This window comes from Eretmochelys imbricata, chromosome 16 (assembly GCF_965152235.1).
Source record: "Eretmochelys imbricata isolate rEreImb1 chromosome 16, rEreImb1.hap1, whole genome shotgun sequence".
Taxonomy (NCBI): Eukaryota; Metazoa; Chordata; order Testudines; family Cheloniidae; genus Eretmochelys; species Eretmochelys imbricata.
Genome location: NC_135587.1, coordinates 1,480,348 through 1,500,477, shown reverse-complemented (window position 1 = coordinate 1,500,477; position 20,130 = coordinate 1,480,348). Strand labels below are relative to the sequence as shown.

Below are 20,130 nucleotides of genomic sequence, written 5' to 3'. Positions count from 1 at the left end.
ATGTGTCATTCTTGTATCTGAAATTAGGAATATGAGATATCACTCTGAGGTCCTACTGTAGTTATGCAAAGTGTGGGCCATTAATGGTGGTTTAGAACCTTGATGGCTCCCATTAGCTAGGACAACTGACTGTAGATGGCTCTGTTCACCTGCAAGCCTTCACTGCATACGTGCGGGCCAGTCCTGAAAGAATGGAGGGGGGCTCACAGGACATGTGAACATGTCACATGATACTTGAATCCATCTTTAACCTGGTGCTTTTCCATTTAGAAGGAGGGGTGGAAACCCAGAGAGACCGTGAGAGGATTCCCGCCTTGTGCCAAAGATATCAAAGGGGGTGGAACAGAACAAAGGGGGCTGCCAGTCATAAGAAATCCCCGAATTACCACCTGAGCTGGAACAAGGCTGTACCAGGGGAAAGGATTGGGCCCAGACTGGAGGGAGTCCAGTCCGGGAAAGAAGCTTATTGGAACATCTCTCAGGGTGAGATTTATCTGTATTCCGTTTCTTAATGTATTAGGCTTAGACTTGCGTGTTTTGTTTTATTTTTCTTGGTAACTTATTTGTTCTGTCTGTTATTACTTGAAACTATTTAAATCCTACTTTTTATATTTAATGAAATCACTTTTGTTTATTAATTAACCCAGAGTAAGTGATTAATACCTGGGGGAGCAAACAGCTGGGCATCTCTCCCTATCAGTGTTATAGAGGGTGGACAATTTGAGTTTACCCTGTATAAACTTCATACAGAGTAAAACGGATTTATTTGGGGTTTGGATCCCATTGGGAGCTGGGTGCTGGAGACAGGTGACCTGCTGAGCAGTTTAGGGTTAAAGTCTGCAGCGTTGGGGGTGTGGCCCAGACCTGGGTCTGTGTTTGCAGCTGCCAAGCATGTCTGGCTCAACAAGGCAGGGTTCTGGAGTCCCAAGCTGGAAGGGAAAATGGGCTCAGAGGCAAATTCAGCACGTCAGGTGACAGGGCATTGCAGGTGTTCTCCTCACCCTGGTCGAATGCCTTCTGCGGGTTGTACTTGGGGGGTGCAGGGGTGGAATGAGCCGGGGATGTCTGCCCGTTTGAGTGATTCATAGCAGGCATACGAGGCACTTTTGGGGGAGCCTTGTCCAGGCCTGCCATGGGTCAGCTCTCTCAAACCACCACCCCTGGCAGCGCAAGCCTGACCTTCCAGCCCCCTGCAGGCCTCGCTCTCTGTGTACAGGTTAGCGATCGACACCCCCAAAGCCTCTGAGCGTCCCTCGGGAGTGCTCAGCCCGTTCCCCAGAGCACATGCAGAACTGTGACTCTAATCCCTCAGGCACGGTCCACAGCAGCTTGTAAGATTCAATTCAGGCCAACCACTCTACTGAGAACCCAGCAATTAGATATACAGAAAACAGGAATGAGTTTATTTTCAAAGAACAGAGATGCAAGCGAGAGTGAATAAATACTGGTAACACCCATTGTTTCATGTTCTGTGAGTATATAAATCTCCCCATTGTATTTTCCACTGAATACATCCGATGAAGTGAGCTGTAGCTCACGAAAGCTCATGCTCAAATAAATTGGTTAGTCTCTAAGGTGCCACAAGTCCTCCTTTTCTTTTTGCAAATACTGGAAAGTAATGGTCACATAGAAAACAAAATCCTAACACTTTCTAAAGCCGGGGTTCTCACAAATTTTTGGCAGCTTCAGAATGAGGCTCTGACAATACTGAACTAACTGTAGGAAAAACAAATAAATAAATTACATGTGCATATTTACATAGGGATTTTTTGCAGACTCAATAATAAATATAAGGTACAGTTGTGTCTTATCTTTACTGGACCTAAACACAGAAGAAACCAGTGCTTTGCACAGTCTTGTCTTTTTTGTTGTTCTTTTGCTTTGTTGGTCAAAGGTGGACGGCTGTACAAGAATTCTGAACTAAATTTAAAAATGCTTTACATAATAGAAAGGATAATGACTAATAATGAAAGAATGTATCTGCCAATATGTCCAAAGTTTCTTTCACAGACAAAAAAACCCAATCAACGTAGCCCAGTAATAATAATGATAACAGTAACAACAAAATCTGAGCCGTTGCTGTTGTCTTTTCAGCTTGGTTTTTGTATCATTTAACAGCTTGCGCCTCTGAAGCTCACCGTAGTAATTTGGTTCAACTTCCCTTGCACAAGTGCTGTAGGGACATTGCACGACATACATTTCAATTTGATGAATTTCTCTCTCACACTGCAACTTGTTCAGAAATGGAATCAGATGGCTTCGGAAACACAGGAAACTGCCTTTCCCCCTGGTGCTGAAGTGTTTCTTTTTCTTTCTATGTTTTGCTTTTCTTAGCAGAAGGTCCCAGAGGAGCCACCTGCTGTCACATTCAAGGTCATTTTCTGGCACTAGATTATCTGAAATACTTTCTGATACCCAGTCACATTTTAACTTTTTCACCTCCCTCCCCACCCCCATGAACAATCGCAACCTACCCAAACACCACGCAGTGTGATGGCCCATAGCCACTTACAGAGCTACAATAAAATGAGATGTAAACACAGTGGTTAGAGGTCTATAAAATCATGAGTGGTGCGGAGAAAGTGACTAAGGAAAAGCTATTTACTTGTTCCCATAACACAAGAATTAGGGGCCACCAAATGAAATTAATGGGCACCAGGTTTAAAACAAATAAAAGGCAGTTCTTCCTCACACAGCACACAGTCAACCTGTGGAACTCCTTGCCTGAGGAGGTTGTGAAGGCTAGGACTATAACAGGGTTTAAAAGAGAACTGGATAAATTCATGGAAGTTAAGTCCATGAATGGCTATTAGCTAGGATGGGTAAGGAATGGTGTCCCTAGCCTCTGTTTGTCAGAGGGTGGAGATGGATGGCGGGAGACAGATCACTTGATCATTGCCTGTTAGGTTCCCTCCCTCTGGGGCACCTGGCGTTGGCTGCTGTTGGCAGACAGGATACTGGGCTGGATGGACCTTTGCTCTGACCCAGTATGGCCGTTCTTATGTTCTTAGCCAAAGAATACACTTTGTGACTTGAAAGAAAACCACACCTATGTAGCTCAGCTCTGCCGGCATGGTACTATTTAAAAGGGAGCGCGCATTAGGATTTATGGCATTTAGAAGACACCTTTAATACTTAACATCTGAGCGATTGTTGGGGCACTTTGGAGGCTCTTGTGGCTGCAAAACAATCGGCTGCTGGCTGCATTTGAGAAATGCTGTTCTGGAGTCTAAACGAACAAGGCCTTCCCTTAGCCACATGCTGGGGAAATGAGGTAAGACTCCTTCTCATGAGATCACTCCCTCTCAGCTGCAGAGAAAAGCTTGACAACGTGACCCTGAGTTTAAAAGGTTCAAAAGCAGAAGGCGAATACGAAGTTTAAACGAGTTTAAACAAGACACACTTATTGCTTGAGGGCCCCACTGCCTGATTTTGAGATCTTGGCTCGTTCAAGTAGGTGTGAGTTGTGTAAGTTTCACTTCTAGGAGTCTCATTTCGAGCCCCTTTTGAGTGCAGTCTCTTTTCCCATCTGTCAAGGTTCCTTCCCCACTTTGAACTCCAGGGTACAAATGTGGGGACCTGCATGAAAACCTCCTAAGCTTACTTTACCAGCTTAGGTTAAAACTTCCCCAAGGTACAAACTATTTGACCCTTGGACTTCCACTGCCACCACCAAACGTTTAACCGGGTTTCTGGGAAAGTGTTGTTTGGAAACGTCTTTCCCCCCAAAATCCTCCCCAAAACCTTGCACCCCACTTCCTGAGGAAGGTTTGGTAAAAATCCTCACCAATTTGCATAGGTGACCACAGACCCAACCCCTTGGATCTTAGGGCAATGACAAAAGCATTCAGTTCTTGAAAAGAAACATTTTAATAGAAGAAACAGTAAAAAGAAAAGGATCACCTCTGTAAGATCAGGACGGTAAATACCTTACAGGGGAATTAGATTCAAAACACAGAGAACCCCTCTAGGCAAAACCTTAGGTTACAAAAAGACACACAGACAGGAATATTCATTCTATTCAGCACAACTTATTTTATCAGCCATTTAAAGAAATCATAAGCTAACGCATATCTAGCTAGATTACTTACTAAATTCTAAGACTCCATTCCTGTTCAGTCCCTGGCAAAAGCCTCACCCAGACAGACACAGACCCCTTTGATGTTCTCCCTCTTTCCAGCTTTTGAAAGTATCTTGTGTCCTCATTGGTCATTTTGGTCAGGTGCCAGCGAGGTTATCCTAGCTTCTTAACCCTTTACAGGTGAAAGGATTTTTCCTCTGGCCAGGAGGGATTTTAAAGGTGTGTACCCTTCCCTTTATATTTATGACACCATCACATACACCTCAGGTTTGCTACAGATCCACCGTCTTCCCATGTAGCACTGTGAGCTGCTGACCCCTTTCTCGTCGTTCAGATACGCGCAGTCACCTCCTCCTCTTAAGTGAAACCTGCAAAACACAGAAGCCAGGGAGCTGCAGTCAGGCAGAGGCCGGGCATTTCACACCAGTCCCAGCCAGGGGAGCCGTTCTCCACAGTGCAGGCCTGAGTGCAGAGCAGCTACTCTCCCAGCCCCTCAGGAGCAGAGCTCAGGACAGCGGGGGCTTTGCAGAACAGCTGACTGTTCCTGACCCTCTATGCTGAGCAGCCCACAGGGGTGCTGGAGAATGGACAGTCCCCAGCAGGACAGAGAGAATTTGTTAGACTGATTGTCAAAAGGGACCGGCCCTCTAACAAGAGGGGCAGACCATCACCAGAACCAGACGACTAAGCAGGAAAAGCGGGGGACAGGAGGGATCTCGCCTCCTTGAAACACATGGAGCAGAACCAAGATGACACTGAAAGAAGAAATTGCATTCAGGGGTTTCCTTTTTCGTTGATCTATAACTCTTGAGCTTTCCATTGGGGATGGGGGGAAAAGAGAGTGTTGAAGAAGTTCCTTTGTGAAAGCATGTGTTCCTTGTTTGTAACCCTCACGTGACTCTCCCAGAGTTCATCTGGTGTGGAGGGTGGAGCTCTAGGGACAACATGCCTCTCGGGAGATTTGGGAGGGTTCAGCACTGGTTTTGGATCCTACAGCAGCTGATCTGCAGGGTCCCACTTCCTAAGGAGCATACCAGACAGGGAGTCTGTACCCCAGGAGAGTGCCACAGGGGCCCGAACTCAGGACAGTGTCTGGTAGCTCTTCAGACCCAGTGAGGCTGGAAGCAGGTGGGATCCAAAGGTTGGGTCCAATACAGCAGATGGGGACTGTCCATTGGGGAGCCCTGACCCAGCGCCAAAAGAGCCTGATTTTTCAAAGTACTGAAGTAACCCAGACCAGAGAAGTGGGGGGGTCTCCATCCCCCTCTAATGGCTGGCCTGCAAAAGAGCTTTATCAAGGGGGGGGGGTTTCAGTTAAAGAAGTGGATTCTTTCGCTCCTATGGCAGAGGCTCATGCTTCTAGTCCTGAAGTCCCAGGGTTCAAGCAGCGCTGGTTTTGTGATCACACTTGGAGCCCACTGAAACCCATCGCGGGGTGTTGGCTGGGCAGCCATCACTACTGTACCACGTTCCCGTAGGAGTCCCAGGAGTCCAGCACCTGTGAACTGCAGGCTCCTTTAACATCGGTGCCTTGTTGCGGATTGAGAGGCCTCACCAGCCAAGTCACTCAAACCTGCCGGCTGCAATCCCCAGCGGGACCTGCACCTGCAATGCAGTGCTCGGCATGCTGCCCTCTCTATCAGCCACTGTTAACCTGAGCTCCCTGCTGCCTCCTTTCCCCAGGGGGGCTCAAACAACCCAGGGACCTTGCTGAAGAGGGCTGGGGGAGAACAGCGAGTGTCCCAGCTGAAATCCCAGCGCGCTGCGAGGGCATCTCTGGCTATGGCGGGCTCTGTCTCCGGCCCAGCACCGTGCTGCGGGGAGGAGCCAAGATTTCAGGGACATGCCGGCTCCCATTGGTCTCCGATACACGCAGGACGCGAACGGACCAAGGTCGTGTCTGGTTGTTTCACTAGCACTGAATGGTGGATCTACCTGAACTCAAACAGCTCAGACACCAGAATCCCAAGCCCAGGGAATTAGTACAGAGGGGTGAGAGAGACTCACAGGTGGTTGAATTTGGTGCTGTTGGTCCATTTCCAGGGCTGACCCTGTTCCCTCCAGAGGCCGATCCAGTGGTCCTGGACACCCTTATGGCGCAGCAGGAACACCTTCAAGAAAGCCGAGGGACAGCAGGTATCAGCCCCAGCTCCGGTGCTTCCCCACCCCCACCCCTCCAGGGCTCTGTGCCGCAGAGAATCCAAGCTGCATATTCATAGAGTATCAGGGTTGGAAGGGACCTCAGGAGATCTTCTAGTCCCACCCCCATCCCCAATTAAATCATCCAACAGATTTTTGCCCCATATCCCTAAATGGCCCCCTCAAGAATTGAACTCACAACCCTGGGTTTAGCAGGCCAATGCTCAAACCACTGAGCTATCCCTCCCCCCATATTGAAGAGTGCTCAGTTTATTTTTTTTTTTGGGGGGGTGTTCCTCTGCCTTTTGCAAAGTACAAGATCACCCAGGCAGTATTAACCCTCCCCCTGCACAGAGCAGCCCCACCCCTGTGCTCCCAGTCACCCACACCCCAAGTCCCCTGGGCTGGGGGCAGCTGCTGGGTCTGAGCTCTCTGCAGAGACCTCTCTTCTCACAGATCAGCCCCCGCTCACCACAGCAAGGCAGGAGGAGGGAGCGAGTCAAGCTGAAGTCAGTCTGAGAGGATCCCCTCCTCCCCCGCCTCCTCGGCTGGCTGCTCCTTTCCCATCCCCACAACAGGAGCACTGGCTGGGTTCTCAGTCCCACTCCAGCAGCCAGCAGGCCAGGAGATGCCTGAGCCAGCCCTGCCCTAGACAGAAGCTGTCTCCCTATTTGGGGAGGGGGGCAGCTGAGAATGGGCAATCCCTGTGATCACACACAGACAGTAGGGCCCTGGGCCCAGCCACGGCTGTTGTTCAGCAGCTGGAAGTTCATTCACTCTGGCCTCCCAGCACGGGAGGGCTCAGAGCTGCTCCTCACCCCACGGGGCAGAGCCCAGGTCCTACTGCAGCAGCCGCCGCTGAGCCAAGATCAGTGTATGGCAATTCGAGAGTCTCTCACCATTTCCTGCTCACTGTCGATGCCAGCCAGGGAGGCACCCGGTGCACAGCAGCGGCTCCGGCTGTCGATCCAGCTCCCTTCCGTCTCTGAGAAATAGTAGCATTTCCCTTTGTATCCCATCCAGCCGTCCGGGCACTAGGGGCCAGCAGGGGGCACAGATCAGCTGATGAAAGCTGAGATGTCAGTACTGAGAATGAGACAGTCACATGGAGGGTAAGAGTTACACCTAGAATTGGGCATTTGACTGGGTATAAAAATTGGTCAACTGACCAGTCAAATCTGTCAAAGAGTGGTCAGATATTTTAAAATACCAAATTTATCAGAATTGGTTACCTCCCGCTAGGAACAAAAAAGAGCAAGGCGTCATTCTCTCCAGTAGGTTTAGCTTTCGATAGATACGGATCTACCTTATTTTTTTAAAAAAAAATGTACTTCACTGAGTTATTTTAGCTCAGAAAAAAAAGGCAAAACAATGAAACCAGGTTCCAGAAAACACAAGTGAGGCTCCAAGACGCAATCCGAAAGGCAGGCTGCCTCCTACCCCCAGGGCTCTCGCTGGAGTATTTGACTGTGGCCAAACAGGCAGTCAGTTGACCGGCTTGCCAAGCCCATTGGGACCCCCAGCTGGGGCTGGACCATGGCAATCAGACGCAGGGGGACGGAGACGTTTGTCACTGTAAATTTGCCTGGCAAGAAGGATTCCAGGGACACTCCCAGCCTCCGAGGGACTGACACAGCTCAGAGCATTTCACCCCAGGCACAAGATCAACAGCTGGACGTTCAACCTCGCAATAAACAGCAGGTGAACAACTGAGAAGAACTTGGGAACTTTCACGCAGGGACATGAAAGCCACAAGGGGGCACGAGAAACCACAGCAACCGGAAGCGACCTGTTGCACTGTGGGCCAGGAACGATGGAACTTAATTCACCTCCTACCTGCGGACTTTTCTTTCCCCAAACACAGCAGCAAGAAAGGCACTTTCTGGAAGCCCTCACGGCAGTGTAACCCTTTCAGAGCCATGAAAGAGCAGCAGTGGAGTCACCCATAAGTGACATAAGTGACACCAAAGAGAATTTGAAAGACCTGTCTAGTTGAGAGGAGTCGGACTCAAACCCCTCCAGATGTTTTTGAGCACGTCACTTTTCTTTGCACCACAGTAACTTGGTAGCTGGTTTTCAAGCCTTCCCATGTGGCTGGCGCTCAGCGAGGAACAGACACTCTGAGTCGGGAAGAGTTAGGAAACGTGGCAGCGGTGATCAGAAAACGAGCATGTGTTCGCCTCACGCACAAGGCATGTCTGACCCTGTAGATTTAACTGTCCAGTGCACGGTAGCCCACACCCCTCCCCTACTGAACTGAGCAGAGAAGTCAGTGACTAACAGTTGATGGCATAGGCTGTCTCCACCATCCATCTCCAGGTCAGATGCCACATGTTCTGCAGAGCTCCCTGCACCTGCAGGTGTGTAACCAACCCTAAGCTCACAGATTCCCACCTTACACAGTGAGAGCCAATGCTGCCCATTGCAATAGCCTGCCATTACATCAGGGAGCTGGGATTCGGGGCCCATCTGTATCCGAGCAATCTGCACCAGTATAATCACAGTGACGCAGTGACATCAGGGCAAACACCTCCTGGAGATGCGCTGGAGCAGTGCGGCTCGCTCTGGTAACTTCCTGCAGCGAACTGCACCAAGGCAAGCTCCTTTGTGCACCAGTGCAGTGCATCTGCTTTAGCGGTTTGCACCAATTCAACTGCACGGATCTCATGACATCGGCACAGAGGATTCCTAATGCAGACAGAGCTGGATTCAATCCCCTCTACCAGCTGCTAAACCCTCCTGGGGCCCAGTGATCAGATCCCAGGGCAGCAGAGAAATCCCATCCCCGACAGCCTCCAGCACGCCCTGCCCCAGACGACGGGGGGATACAGCAGGGTTCATGTTCACCGCAAACAGACGCCCTCTGCACGAGCACACGCCGTCTGTGCAGCCGGGGGGAGTGAATGGTGCTACGGGAGCCTTCATGGCCACGCTCAGCGATTGGGGGGTTTCCACACTGCGCTGGTGGAGGGGTCTAGACTGAGCTCTACGGATCATTTCAATAACACAGCAGCACCTGCCGCCCGGCCACAGGCGTGACCTGAAGATCCAGGAAGGCCAGGCTGGTAACCTCAGAGCAACACAGGGAAGGCAAAGGGCTCAGGGATGCACTGCACCCTGTCCCACTGGACACCCTGGACAGGGACTGTTTCATGGCGCATGGCAAAGGCGACTTGGGCCCAAAGTGCTCAGAGATAGGCTGGGGGGGCTAATGTCAGTCAGATCGTCCCCACACAGAGAGTGCCCAGGTGCCGGGGTCTGGGAGGGAGCAGGAGGAAGGTCGGTGAGGAAGATCCCCCAGGAATCCTCTGTCCCAGGGGCAGAAGCCAGACAGGCCGGGAGGAGAGAGTTAGCGTGGTAGGTCACGGGGAATGGGATGCACGGAGATCGTAGATGGAGGGGAAGGGAGCGGGGCGGAAGCTGGGAACTCAGCTGCCAGAGCAATGATGGCAGCGATCAAAGGAGATGATACAACTATCACTGCAACCACAACTCCACAGGTTGGGCTTTTCTGGCAGTTACAAGGAGGGTCTGAAACAGACAGACCCGTCAGGCAGGGCTGGGAGGACACGTCTCACTGACAGCAGCGGGGCTGGAGCTGCCCTGGAACATGCACCGTTCTGTCGATTGCTCCTTCCCTCAGACGCTCTGGGAGGGGAGCCCAGAGGGTCAGGCAGACCCCCCCACCAAGGGCAGATGGAGGGTCCATGTCTCCCTAGAGCTACCCTGGGGCTGTTACCAAGATCCGGCTCTGGCTGGGTAGCAGGGCCTCAGAGCAGCAGCCGGGCCATGGTAAGACGCAGCTGTGGGGAACTACAGACCCTCCCCCTGCTCTGGGCAGGGAGCCTGGGGGGAGGGATACGGACCTGGGGCTGCTCTCAGCCCCCCACCCCTGGCAAGTGGAGGGTCATCCACAGCTCCCTGCAACTGCCTGGACTCCAGCACCCAGCCAGAGGTGGGGTGGGGGGACCTCAGGGGGAAGAGGAGGAGGAGGGGCGGGGCCAGTGACAAAAAGTGGGAGGGCCACGCCCCCTTCCAGCACCCCGGGCAGTCTCAGTGTCTCTCTCCAGCCTGCCCCCAGGCAGAGATGCCCCATTACCTGGGTTCTCTCCAGTCTACCGGTGTCCATTGCCATTAACACACAACTCCTACAGCTGCTCTTCGCTCTCAGCAACCCAGCTGCTGGCCCCATTGTCCCTCTCAGCGACACTCAGGCCACAGACGCTGCAGCAGGTGCTGGGCTGGGGTCGGCTCCTCTCAGTCTGAGTGGGTCCGATTTGGCAGCAGCAAAGCCGGGGCAGAGGTCCTGGCCCTGGCTCCCCGTCCCTGCTCCAGACTCTCCAGCTGATCTGCACCCGAGACAAACCAAGCAGGACAGGTCAGCGGTGGGGGAGGCCATTTGTGGTTTCTTGCTCCCTGCCCAGCAGCCCAACCCCCTGCCAAAGGCGGTGCCATGATGATTAAAACCCTTAACTCCTATCGGCCCCTCCGCCCCCAGGGCCTCAGAGACCTGATGTCCTACGGGCCCCTCCCACCCGTGACAGGCACCCAGCTGGGGGGTGGGGGAGAAGACCCTCCTCACACACACAATCCTCCTAGAAGTAAGTGTGAGTCAGATGTCAGAAGGGGAGGGGCTGAGGCTCGAAACAGCCTTGTCCCTGGCCCAGCCCCCTCCTTGGAGGGCGGGACTTGAACCAGTGTCCAGCGCTCCTCTGCCCAGCCCCTCCTTTCCCTTCCGGGGGGGGCTCTTCCGAACCCAACCCCGCTCTTCAGCTCGGGGCCTGCCCCCCGAATCACCCCCCTTTGGCCCAGAGTCCCAGCCCTTCGGCCAAGGACAGGCCCCCGCCGCTGCGCTGCCCTCCCCATGTGGTCCCCAGGCACCGCCCAAGCCCCGCCCCACCTTTGGAGCCCCGCCCCCCATGTGGTCCCCATGCGGGCTCCGGTCCCTCCCCCTTCCCATTTGGTCCCTGAGCCCGAGCCCCGCCCCCCATTCGGGCCCGAGCCCCGGCCCCTCCCCCTCCCCATTCGGGCCCGCGGTCCCCCCTCGCCCCAGTCCGGCGGTGGCTGGAACCGGCCCGCAATCCCCGCTGCACAGCGAGCGAGCCAGCCACCGCCGAGCAGCCAGCAGCACCCACCCACCCACCCGCGGCCCGGGCAGGGACCCCTGGGACCCAGAGTCTCACCCGCAGGAAGAGCGCCCGGCGCCGCAGCCCGGGGAGGAGCTGAGGTCCCAGCAGCCAGGCGGGCTCGCAGCAGATCCCGCCGGGTGAGTTCGCAGTCGCAGAGCGACCGAAGAGCGACCGGCTTCCCTGTGACCCCCGCACCAGCTTCATTCCCACGTGGGTCTGAACAGCGGAAATGTCCCTGCCCCGGGGTCACCGCAACAGCGGCCGATCCCCGCCCTCAGCCCTGCCTCCATTTAACCCCTGGACTCCCGGCCGCTCCGCTCCCCACAAACCTTCCCCCTCTCTCCCGGGCTGGCCGGGTGCCCGAGCGGCGTCCCGCCCGGCCCAGGGCAAAGCTCCGATCGGGGCTCAGTCCTTGCCCTCCCTGGCCTGCCCGCCCTGCCCGCCCTCCTCCTGAAACCTTGTCCTCCCTCTGCCCTCCCCTGCTCCCCCCAGCCCCGACCCCTCTGATCGCTGCTTCCCCCTCCTGCCAGCTCCCCGGGGCCCTTCCATAGGCTCTGTCCTTGGTCCCCTGGGGCTGACCAAATAGTTTATAAACACATGGGGCGGGGAGGGTCCTTACTGGTTTGTTACGGTGTAACAGTGTGTGACAAGGAGGGGGGAGGTCTTGAGAAAAAAAAACAAACAAACCAGTAAATGTGACATGGTTTATGGCCAGCCTCCCTCTTCTGTTCTCTTCTCCCTCTGCCCCTCCTCTCTGGGTTGTCTCCTCTGTAAACACAAATTCAACTCCCCTCTCCATGCTGACAACTCACCCATTTGCCTCTCTGCACCAGCCCCATCTCCTGCTGGCCAAATGAACACCTCAGCCTGTCTCTGGGACATCTCCTTGTGCCTACCTAGGTGTCAGCTCAAGCCCAACATGGCTAAAGCAGAGCTCTCTGTCTCTCCCCTCCTGTCCAAGCCCTCTCTATTACCCCCTTTCTCCATCGCTGTGGACAACGCCAGCATCCTGCCTGTCACTCAGGCCCATAACCTGCCATCTTCCACTACACCTCTCTCTAGGTCAGGGGTGGGCAAACTTTTTGGCCCAAGGGCCACATCGGGGTTGCAAAACGGCATGGAGGGCCGGGTAGGGAAGGCTGTGACTCCCCAAGTAGCCTGACCCCCACCCCCTATCCACCTCCTCCCACTTCCCGCCCCCTGACTGACCCCCATCCCTAACCGCCCCCTCTGGGACCCCATCCCCTAACCAACCCCTGTCCCTGAGTGCCCCAACCCCTGTCCACACCCCTGCTCCCTGACAGCCCCCCCCCCCGGATTCCCACACCTATCCAACCCCCCCGTTCCCCATCCCCTGACCGCCCCCCCCAAGAACCTCCACCCCATCCAACTGCCCCCTGTCCCCCGACTGCCCCTTATCCAACCCACCCCCCACCCGCTTACCACGCTGCTCAGAGCAGCAGGAGCTCGCAGCCCCACCGCCCGGTAGCAGCAGCGGGCCAGAGCACCAGCGGCACAGTGAGGTGAGGCCGCAGGGGCGAGGGGACAGCGGGGAGGGACCGGGGGCTAGCCTCCCCTGCTGGGAACTCAGGGGCCGGGCAGGACAGTCCCTCAGGCTGGATGTGGCCCGCGGGCCGTACTTTGCCCACCTCTGCTCTAGGTCCTCACATCCAGGGCTGTGCTTAAGTCTTGTGGTGTTTTTCTGCATAACATCTCTAAGATACAGCCTTTCCTCTCCATCCACACAGCTAAAATTCCCATCCAAGCTTTGATCACATCACATCTCAGTTACCGCCACATGCTTCTCTTTTCCCTCTTCCCCAGCTCATATCCATTCAGAATATTGCTGCAAGCTGCAAAGATCATTCTCTGAGCCCACTGCTTTCACCATGTCACCCCTCTTTGCATCCCTCCACTGGCTCCCCCTTCTCTATTGCATCAAACAGAAGCTGCTTGTCTTCTCTTTCAAGGCCCTTCACATACTGTCCTCTCCCAACCGGACATCTCTCATTCACTGTACCAAGGTGTTGACTCCCACCTCCAATCGGTCCATGCTGCCAGCAAAACCCACTTGTTAAATTTTCAGACAACCACCTTCATGCTTTCTGCCACATGCCCTTCATGCTCGGAAGGAGAGCCCCTTAAACATTTGCAAACCTACCTCATTATCCATCTCCAATTCCCAAATCAAAGCTCTTCTTTGCCCGGGTGTCTCCCAAAAATTCAACAGCCTGTCTCCTGGGGCGCTCAGACCACTGCCTATCATACCGACCGATACACTCTCATTATTTCCTTGCACTCCCCTGTCTGTCTGTCTCCATCTGTCTCTTGTCTTATACTTAGATTGTCAACTCTTTGGGGCAGGGACTGTCTTTTGTACTGTTTTGTACAGCACCTAGCACAATCGGGTCCTGATCCATGACTGGGGCTCCTATGTGCTACAGTAATACAAATAACACAGGCTAGAGAATGTCACTATTATGGCTTCAGTGCCCTCCCACCCCCCCACCAAAAAGCAGCAAAACAAAACAAAAAAAATCAACCTCCCAGCTCAAAACGTATGTGTTTACACTCAGCTGGCGAACTCAATGTAAAGTACTAGTAGAGGTGAGGGAGAGGTGTCTTTTACCTTGATATAGCTAGTCCAGGAATGCTATACGCTCAGCCTGGTATTTACCTGGACAAGTGACACAGAGGTTAAAGCCACCTGTGCCTTGTCTCCACTCGGATTTTACATCAAGTTAGCTATCTCCATGTAAATACACTTTTGCAGTGAAGACAATGCCTGGGAGACTCCTACCTCAAGCCCTGAACTTCTGGTTGAGCTAGAAATTATTTGCAACATTTAAGAGCCCACTGATTGAAAGAGGTTAAACACACACAACATTTCTCCATTTTATCTTTGTGCAACTGACAGCACTCTGTGTAGTCAGTTTCACTGCTTCCCCCAGAGAAGCATTAATCAAATCTTTGGAAGCTGTGCACTACTTCAGGACAATACAATCAGTCATGTCTCTCTCCCCCCACACCCTCCACATGTGTATTCGTCAAGACCTAATCATCTTTATTTATACCTCCTCTGTACCCCTCTAACTAGTGCTTCATACACATCCCCAGGGGATGGGGAGGGCAAACGAGTGCAGCCCACGCTCAGAGAGACACTGACCTGGGAGCGATTTCTAGACACGGTTGAAAATCTTTTCCAAAGGAAGGATTGTCTGTAGAAAAGTGACTATTTTTGGAATGCAAGGGTTTTTCGTGAAAGATTGTCAAGACTAGGAATTTCCTGTTTTCACAATATTGTTCTGACACTTTTAAAATCAATCTTTTGTTCACTATATACTCTCTTCCATGCCTCTACCCCCTTTGACCCAAAACCTGAGTTTGTTTTGGGTTAAAGTGGGTGGAGGCATGGAAGCGTAGCAGCCGTGTTAGTCTGCATCTGCAAGACTAACACTGTTTCAGAGTAGCAGCCATGTTAGTCTGTATCCGCAAAAAGAAAAGGAGGACTTGTGACACCTTAGAGACTAACAAAGACATTTGAGTGTAAGCTTTCATGAGCTACAGCTCACTTCATCGGATGCATGCAATGGAAAATACAGTGTGGAGATTTTATATACATAAAGAACATGAAAGAATTGGTGTTACCATATAGACTGTAACAAGAGTGATCAGGAAAGGTGAGCTATTACCAGCAGGAGAGCAGAGGTGGGCGGGGGAGGGGGCGGATGGTGAAGAAAACCTTCTGTAGTGATAATCAAGGTGGGCCATTTCCAGCAGTTGACAAGAACAGTAGCGGGGGGGGAATAAACAAGGGGAAATAGTTTTACTTTGTGTAATGACACATCCACTCCCAGTCTTTATTCACGCCTAAATTAATTGTATCCAGTTTGCAAATTAATTCCAATTCAGCAGTCTCTCCTTGGAGTCTGTTTTTGAAGTTTTTTGTTGGTGAAGAATTGCCCCTTTTAGGTCTGAGTTCGAGTGACCAGAGAGATTGAAGTGTTCTCCGACTGGTTTTTGAATGTTATAATACTTGACGTCTGATTTGTGTCCATTTATCCTTTTATGTAGAGACTGTCCAGTTTGGCCAATGTACATGGCAGAGGGGCATTGCTGGCACATGATGGCATATATCACATTGGTAGACGTGCAGGTGAACGAGCCTCTGATAGTGTGGCTGATGTGATTAGGCCCTATGATGATGTCCCCTGAATAGATATGTGGACACAGTTGGCAACGGGCTTTGTTGCAAGGATAGGATCCTGGATTAGTGGTTCTGTTGTGTGGTGTGCGGTTGCTGGTGAGTATTTGCTTCAGGTTGTGGGGCTGTCTGTACGCAAGGCCTGTCTCCAAAGATCTGTGAGAGTGATGGGGCGTCCTTCAGGATAGGTTGTAGATCCTTGATGATGCATTGGAGAGGTTTTAGTTGGGGGCTGAAGGTGACGGCTAGTGGCGTTCTGTTATTTTCTTTGTTGGGTCTGTCCTGTAGTAGGTAACTTCTGGGTACTCTTCTGGCTCTGTCAATCTGTTTCTTCACTTCAGCAGGTGTGTATTGTAGTTGTAAGAATGCTTGATAGAGATCTTGTAGATATTTGTCTCTGCCTGAGGGGTTGGAGCAAATGCGGTTGTATCGTAGAGTTTGGCTGTAGACAATGGATCGTGTGGTGTGTCCTGGTTGGAAGCTGGAGGCATGTAGGTAAGTATAGCGGTCAATAGGTTTCCAGTATAGGGTGGTGTTTATGTGACCATCGCTTATTAGCACCGTAGTGTCCAGGAAGTGGATCTCTTGTGTGGACTGGTCCAGGCTGAGGATGATGGTGGGACGCAAATTGTTGAAATCATGGTGGAATTCCTAAAGGGCTTCTTTTCCATGGGTCCAGATGATGAAGGTGTCATCAATGTAGCCCAAGTAGAGTAGGGGCATTAGGGGATGAGAGCTGAGGAAGCGTTATTCTAAGTCAGCCATAAAAATGCGGGCATACTGTGGGCCATGCAGGTACCCACAGCAATCTGGCCGACTTGAAGGTATACATTGTCCCCAAATGTGAAAGAGTTATGGGTGAGGACAAAGTCACAAAGTTCAGCCACCAGGTTTGCCGTGACATTATCGGGGATACTGTTCTTGACGGCTTGTAGTCCATCTTTGTGTGGAATGTTGGTGTAGAGGGCTTCTACATCCATAGTGGCCAGGATGGTGTTTTCAGGAAGATCACCGATGGATTGTAGTTTCCTCAGGAAGTCAGTGGTGTCTGGAAGATAGCTGGGAGTGCTGGTAGCATAGGGCCTGAGGAGAGAGTCTACATAGCCAGACAATCCCGCTGGCAGGGTGCCAATGCCTGAGATGATGGGGCGTCCAGGATTTCCAGGTTTATGGATCTTGGGTAGCAGATAGAATATCCCAGGTCGGGGTTCTAGGGGTGTGTCTGTGCGGATTTGTTCTTGTGCTTTTTCAGGGAGTTTCTTGAGCAGATGCTGTAGTTTCTTTTGGTAACCCGCAGTGGGATCAGAGGGTAATGGCTTGTAGAAAGTGGTGTTGGAGACCTGCCTAGCAGCCTCTTGTTTATATTCTGACCTATTCATGATGACGACAGCACCTCCTTTGTCAGCCTTTTTGATTATGATGTTCTGCACGGCTGAGGTTATGGGGCAAGTTATGTTGCTTTCCACAATTTCAGCCCATGCACGTCGGCGGAAGCACTCTCTGTAGAAGTCCAGTCTGTTGTTTCGACCTTCAGGAGGAGTCCACCCAGAATCCTTCTTTTTGTCGTCTTGGTAGGAAGCTCTCTGTGGGTTAGTATGTTGTTCAGAGGTGTGAGAAATATTCCTTGAGTCGGAGACATCGAAAATAGGATTCTAGGTCACCACAGAACGGTATCATATTCGTGGGGGTGGAGGGGCAGAAGGAGAGGCCCCGAGATAGGACAGATTCTTCTGCTGGGCTAAGAGTATAGTTGGAGACATTAACAATATTGCTGGGTGGGTTAAGGGAACCACTGTTGTGGCCCTTTGTGGCATGTAGTAGTTTAGATAGTTTAGTGTCTTTTGCTTTTGTAGAGAAACAAAGTGTGTGTTGTAAATGGCTTGCCTAGTTTTTGTAAAGCTCTCCAACACCACCTTCTACAAACCATTACCCTCTGATCCCACTGAGGGTTACCAAAAGGTAGTGCCTGTCTCACCTCCTGCAACCTGCAAGGTCTCGTGCCAGCAAAGGGAAGGTGCATTCTGCAGATCTGGAGCTGCATTCGCATGTCCTGAGGGCTGTCCTGCACCATGGTCACCACGGACAGGTAGGTCATCAACCTCCATCTCTGTCCCAGCAGCAGGATGGCCTCTGGTGCCTGCTTCCTCAGGCACCTGGAGATGCTGAAATAGGGGTGGGGTTGGCAGAGCAGGAGAACACCCCATGAGGTTAAGAAATGGCAGTGAGAGCCTTTTCCCTCCCTGGGAGATTACGGTGTCCCTCTGTGGGGACTCCCTTCCTGGCAGGTGCTGTGCTTTCGTTCCTGGACACTGCCAGGAAGCCCAGCTCCCAACCCTAGCAGCTTGGCTGTTCCATCCCCTGCTGTGTACCAAAACTGACTTGAAAGGACTATCCAAGCCCCTCCCAGGCCTGCTCCCATTGCGGGTCTCTCTCCTGGCTGAGCACAGGCTGTTCTTATATCGCCCAACAGGCCTGGATCCTAGATACATGCTGCTCCTTCCCATGTGACCCCTGCACTTATTCCCTTCACCTGGGGATAGGTTGAGTTGAGCTACTACCCCTTTCATGGCCATCTCACCCTGGGACAGCCTGAAACTGGAAACCTGTGCTCGAACAGGAACTGTTTGCTAGGAAAGGTGCTGAAGACACACTGGAAAAGGAAATCCTTTGGACTGGATTGAAATTATTCCAAAGGAAAGTGAATGAGAGAAAACGTCCAGCGTTATCCTCCTAGCGAAAGAAAAAAATGAAGGTTTTTAAGCATTAGAGCCAGCTGGTCAGAAACAATCTTTCTTCTCCAGTGACATGAAGTTAAAGGACACGGAGAGGAAGAAAACCTCCATTCGGGTTGTTACTGGAGCTGAAGCAGAGAGGCCAGGACAAACACGGCTACGGCCCAGGACTGACTATCAGCAGATCTGCCGTTTTCTATTCCTGACTTTTTGACCATGAGCGAATCTCTTTGCTTCTGTGTGCCTCAGTTTCCACGACTATAAAATAAAGCTACTCAAGGTTATGTTTTTTTGTCTTCTGTTTTTCAAGGCGGGACACTTTTCAAGGCGGGACGTTGGTGGGTGATAAAATAGTAGCAGAGTGGTAATTAATGATGAGGAGAGGGCAGTGACACAGAGCAATCGGATCCCTTGATAAAGTGGAGCCATTCAAAGAAAACAAGTTGGAAAAGAACCAAAGGAAGGGTCCTATAGCTAGCGACAAAGCATGCAGGCCACGCCTACAGAGTGGGGAAGTGTATCCAGGAAAGCACTGACTGTGAAGAGGATTTCGGGGCCATGCTAGGAAGCCATTCCACATGAGCACCCAGGGTGATGCTGTGGTGAACAGGGCTAAAGCCATCATTAGATGTATGAAAAGAGCAGTGAGGAGCATAGGGAGGTGACACACCATGAGGAAGAAAAGGAGTACTTGTGGCACCTTAGAGACTAACCAATTTATTTGAGCATAAGCTTTTGTGAGCTACAGCTCACTTCATCGGATGCATACTGTGGAAAGTGTAGAAGATCTTTTTATATACACACAAAGCATGAAAAAATTTGGATTTGTGCTGGAAATGGCCCACCTTGATTATCATACACATTGTAAGGAGAGTGGTCACTTTAGATAAGCTATTCCCAGCAGGAGAGTGGCTTTGTGTGTGTGCGGTGGGGGTGTGTGTAAGAAAACCTGGATTTGGGCTGGGAATGGCCCAACTTGATTATCATACACATTGTAAGGAGAGTGATCACTTTAGATAAGCTATTCCCAGCAGGAGAGTGGAGTGGGAGGAGGTATTTTTTCATGCTTTGTATGTATATAAAAAGATCTTCTACACTTTCCACAGTATGCATCCGATGAAGTGAGCTGTAGCTCACGAAAGCTTATGCTCAAATAAATTGGTTAGTCTCTAAGGTGCCACAAGTACTCCTTTTCTTTTTGCGAATACAGACTAACATGGCTGTTACTCTGAAACCATGAGGAAGACTGATCATGGAATCCTTCATGCAGTTTTGGCATCCACCTTTGAAAAAAGATTTGGAAATATTGGAGATGGGGCAGCAAAAAGCAATGAAACGTTTTGAGGGCTGGAGAAAAATGCCTGCGAATAAGCTATTGAAAGAGCTCAGCCTGTTTAGATGATAAAAAAGATCGGGAGGTCACGTCATTGAAGTGTTGAAGTGACTTCATGGATAGAAAATATCGGGTATGAAAGGGCTCATTAATCTAGCAGAGAAAAGAATAACAAGACCCAGTGGCTGGAAACTCAAAAGAGACCAATTCATATTAGAAAAAGGGCACACATATTCAACCGTGAGGATGAATCACCAAAGGAACAAACTAGAAAGGGAAGTGGTGGGAATTCCCCACCTCTTGATGTCTTCTAATGAAGACTAGATGCCTTTCTGGAACGTGTGTAGTCAAAAACTAGCTCCTATGCTCTACAGAAAGCATGTGATATGCAGGGGGTCAGATGACATGCTCTAATTGTCTCTTCTGTCCATAAAGTCTGCTAATTTATGAAAAACTGATGTAGCACAGGGAGAAGCTTCTGATGTTTTACTTTGTTCGACTTGAGCCCACAA

General features: G+C 51.4%; 1 protein-coding gene across 1 annotated transcript; it reads right to left on the bottom strand.

Moving 5' to 3' along the window:
- Positions 1-4,322: 4,322 nt before the first annotated feature.
- Positions 4,323-11,553, bottom strand: LOC144276252 (C-type lectin domain family 2 member D-like). Its single transcript, XM_077836216.1, has 4 exons — positions 11,404-11,553; positions 7,120-7,254; positions 6,089-6,192; positions 4,323-4,449 (listed from the first exon to the last, which is right to left on the bottom strand). The coding sequence occupies exons 1-4, from the start codon at positions 11,551-11,553 to the stop codon at positions 4,323-4,325; spliced, it is 516 nt and encodes a 171-aa protein (XP_077692342.1).
- Positions 11,554-20,130: the final 8,577 nt, after the last annotated feature.

Coding starts and splice junctions, on each gene's coding strand:
- LOC144276252 (XM_077836216.1), bottom strand. CDS start 11,553: ATGAAGCTGGTGCGGGGGTCACAGGGAAGCCGGTCGCTCTTCGGTCGC. Junction 7,255..11,403: donor GCCGGGCGCTCTTCCTGCGG/GTGAGACTCTGG, acceptor GCTGGCCCCTAG/TGCCCGGACGGCTGGATGGG. Junction 4,450..6,088: donor AGCACCAAATTCAACCACCT/GTGAGTCTCTCT, acceptor TGTGTTTTGCAG/GTTTCACTTAAGAGGAGGAG.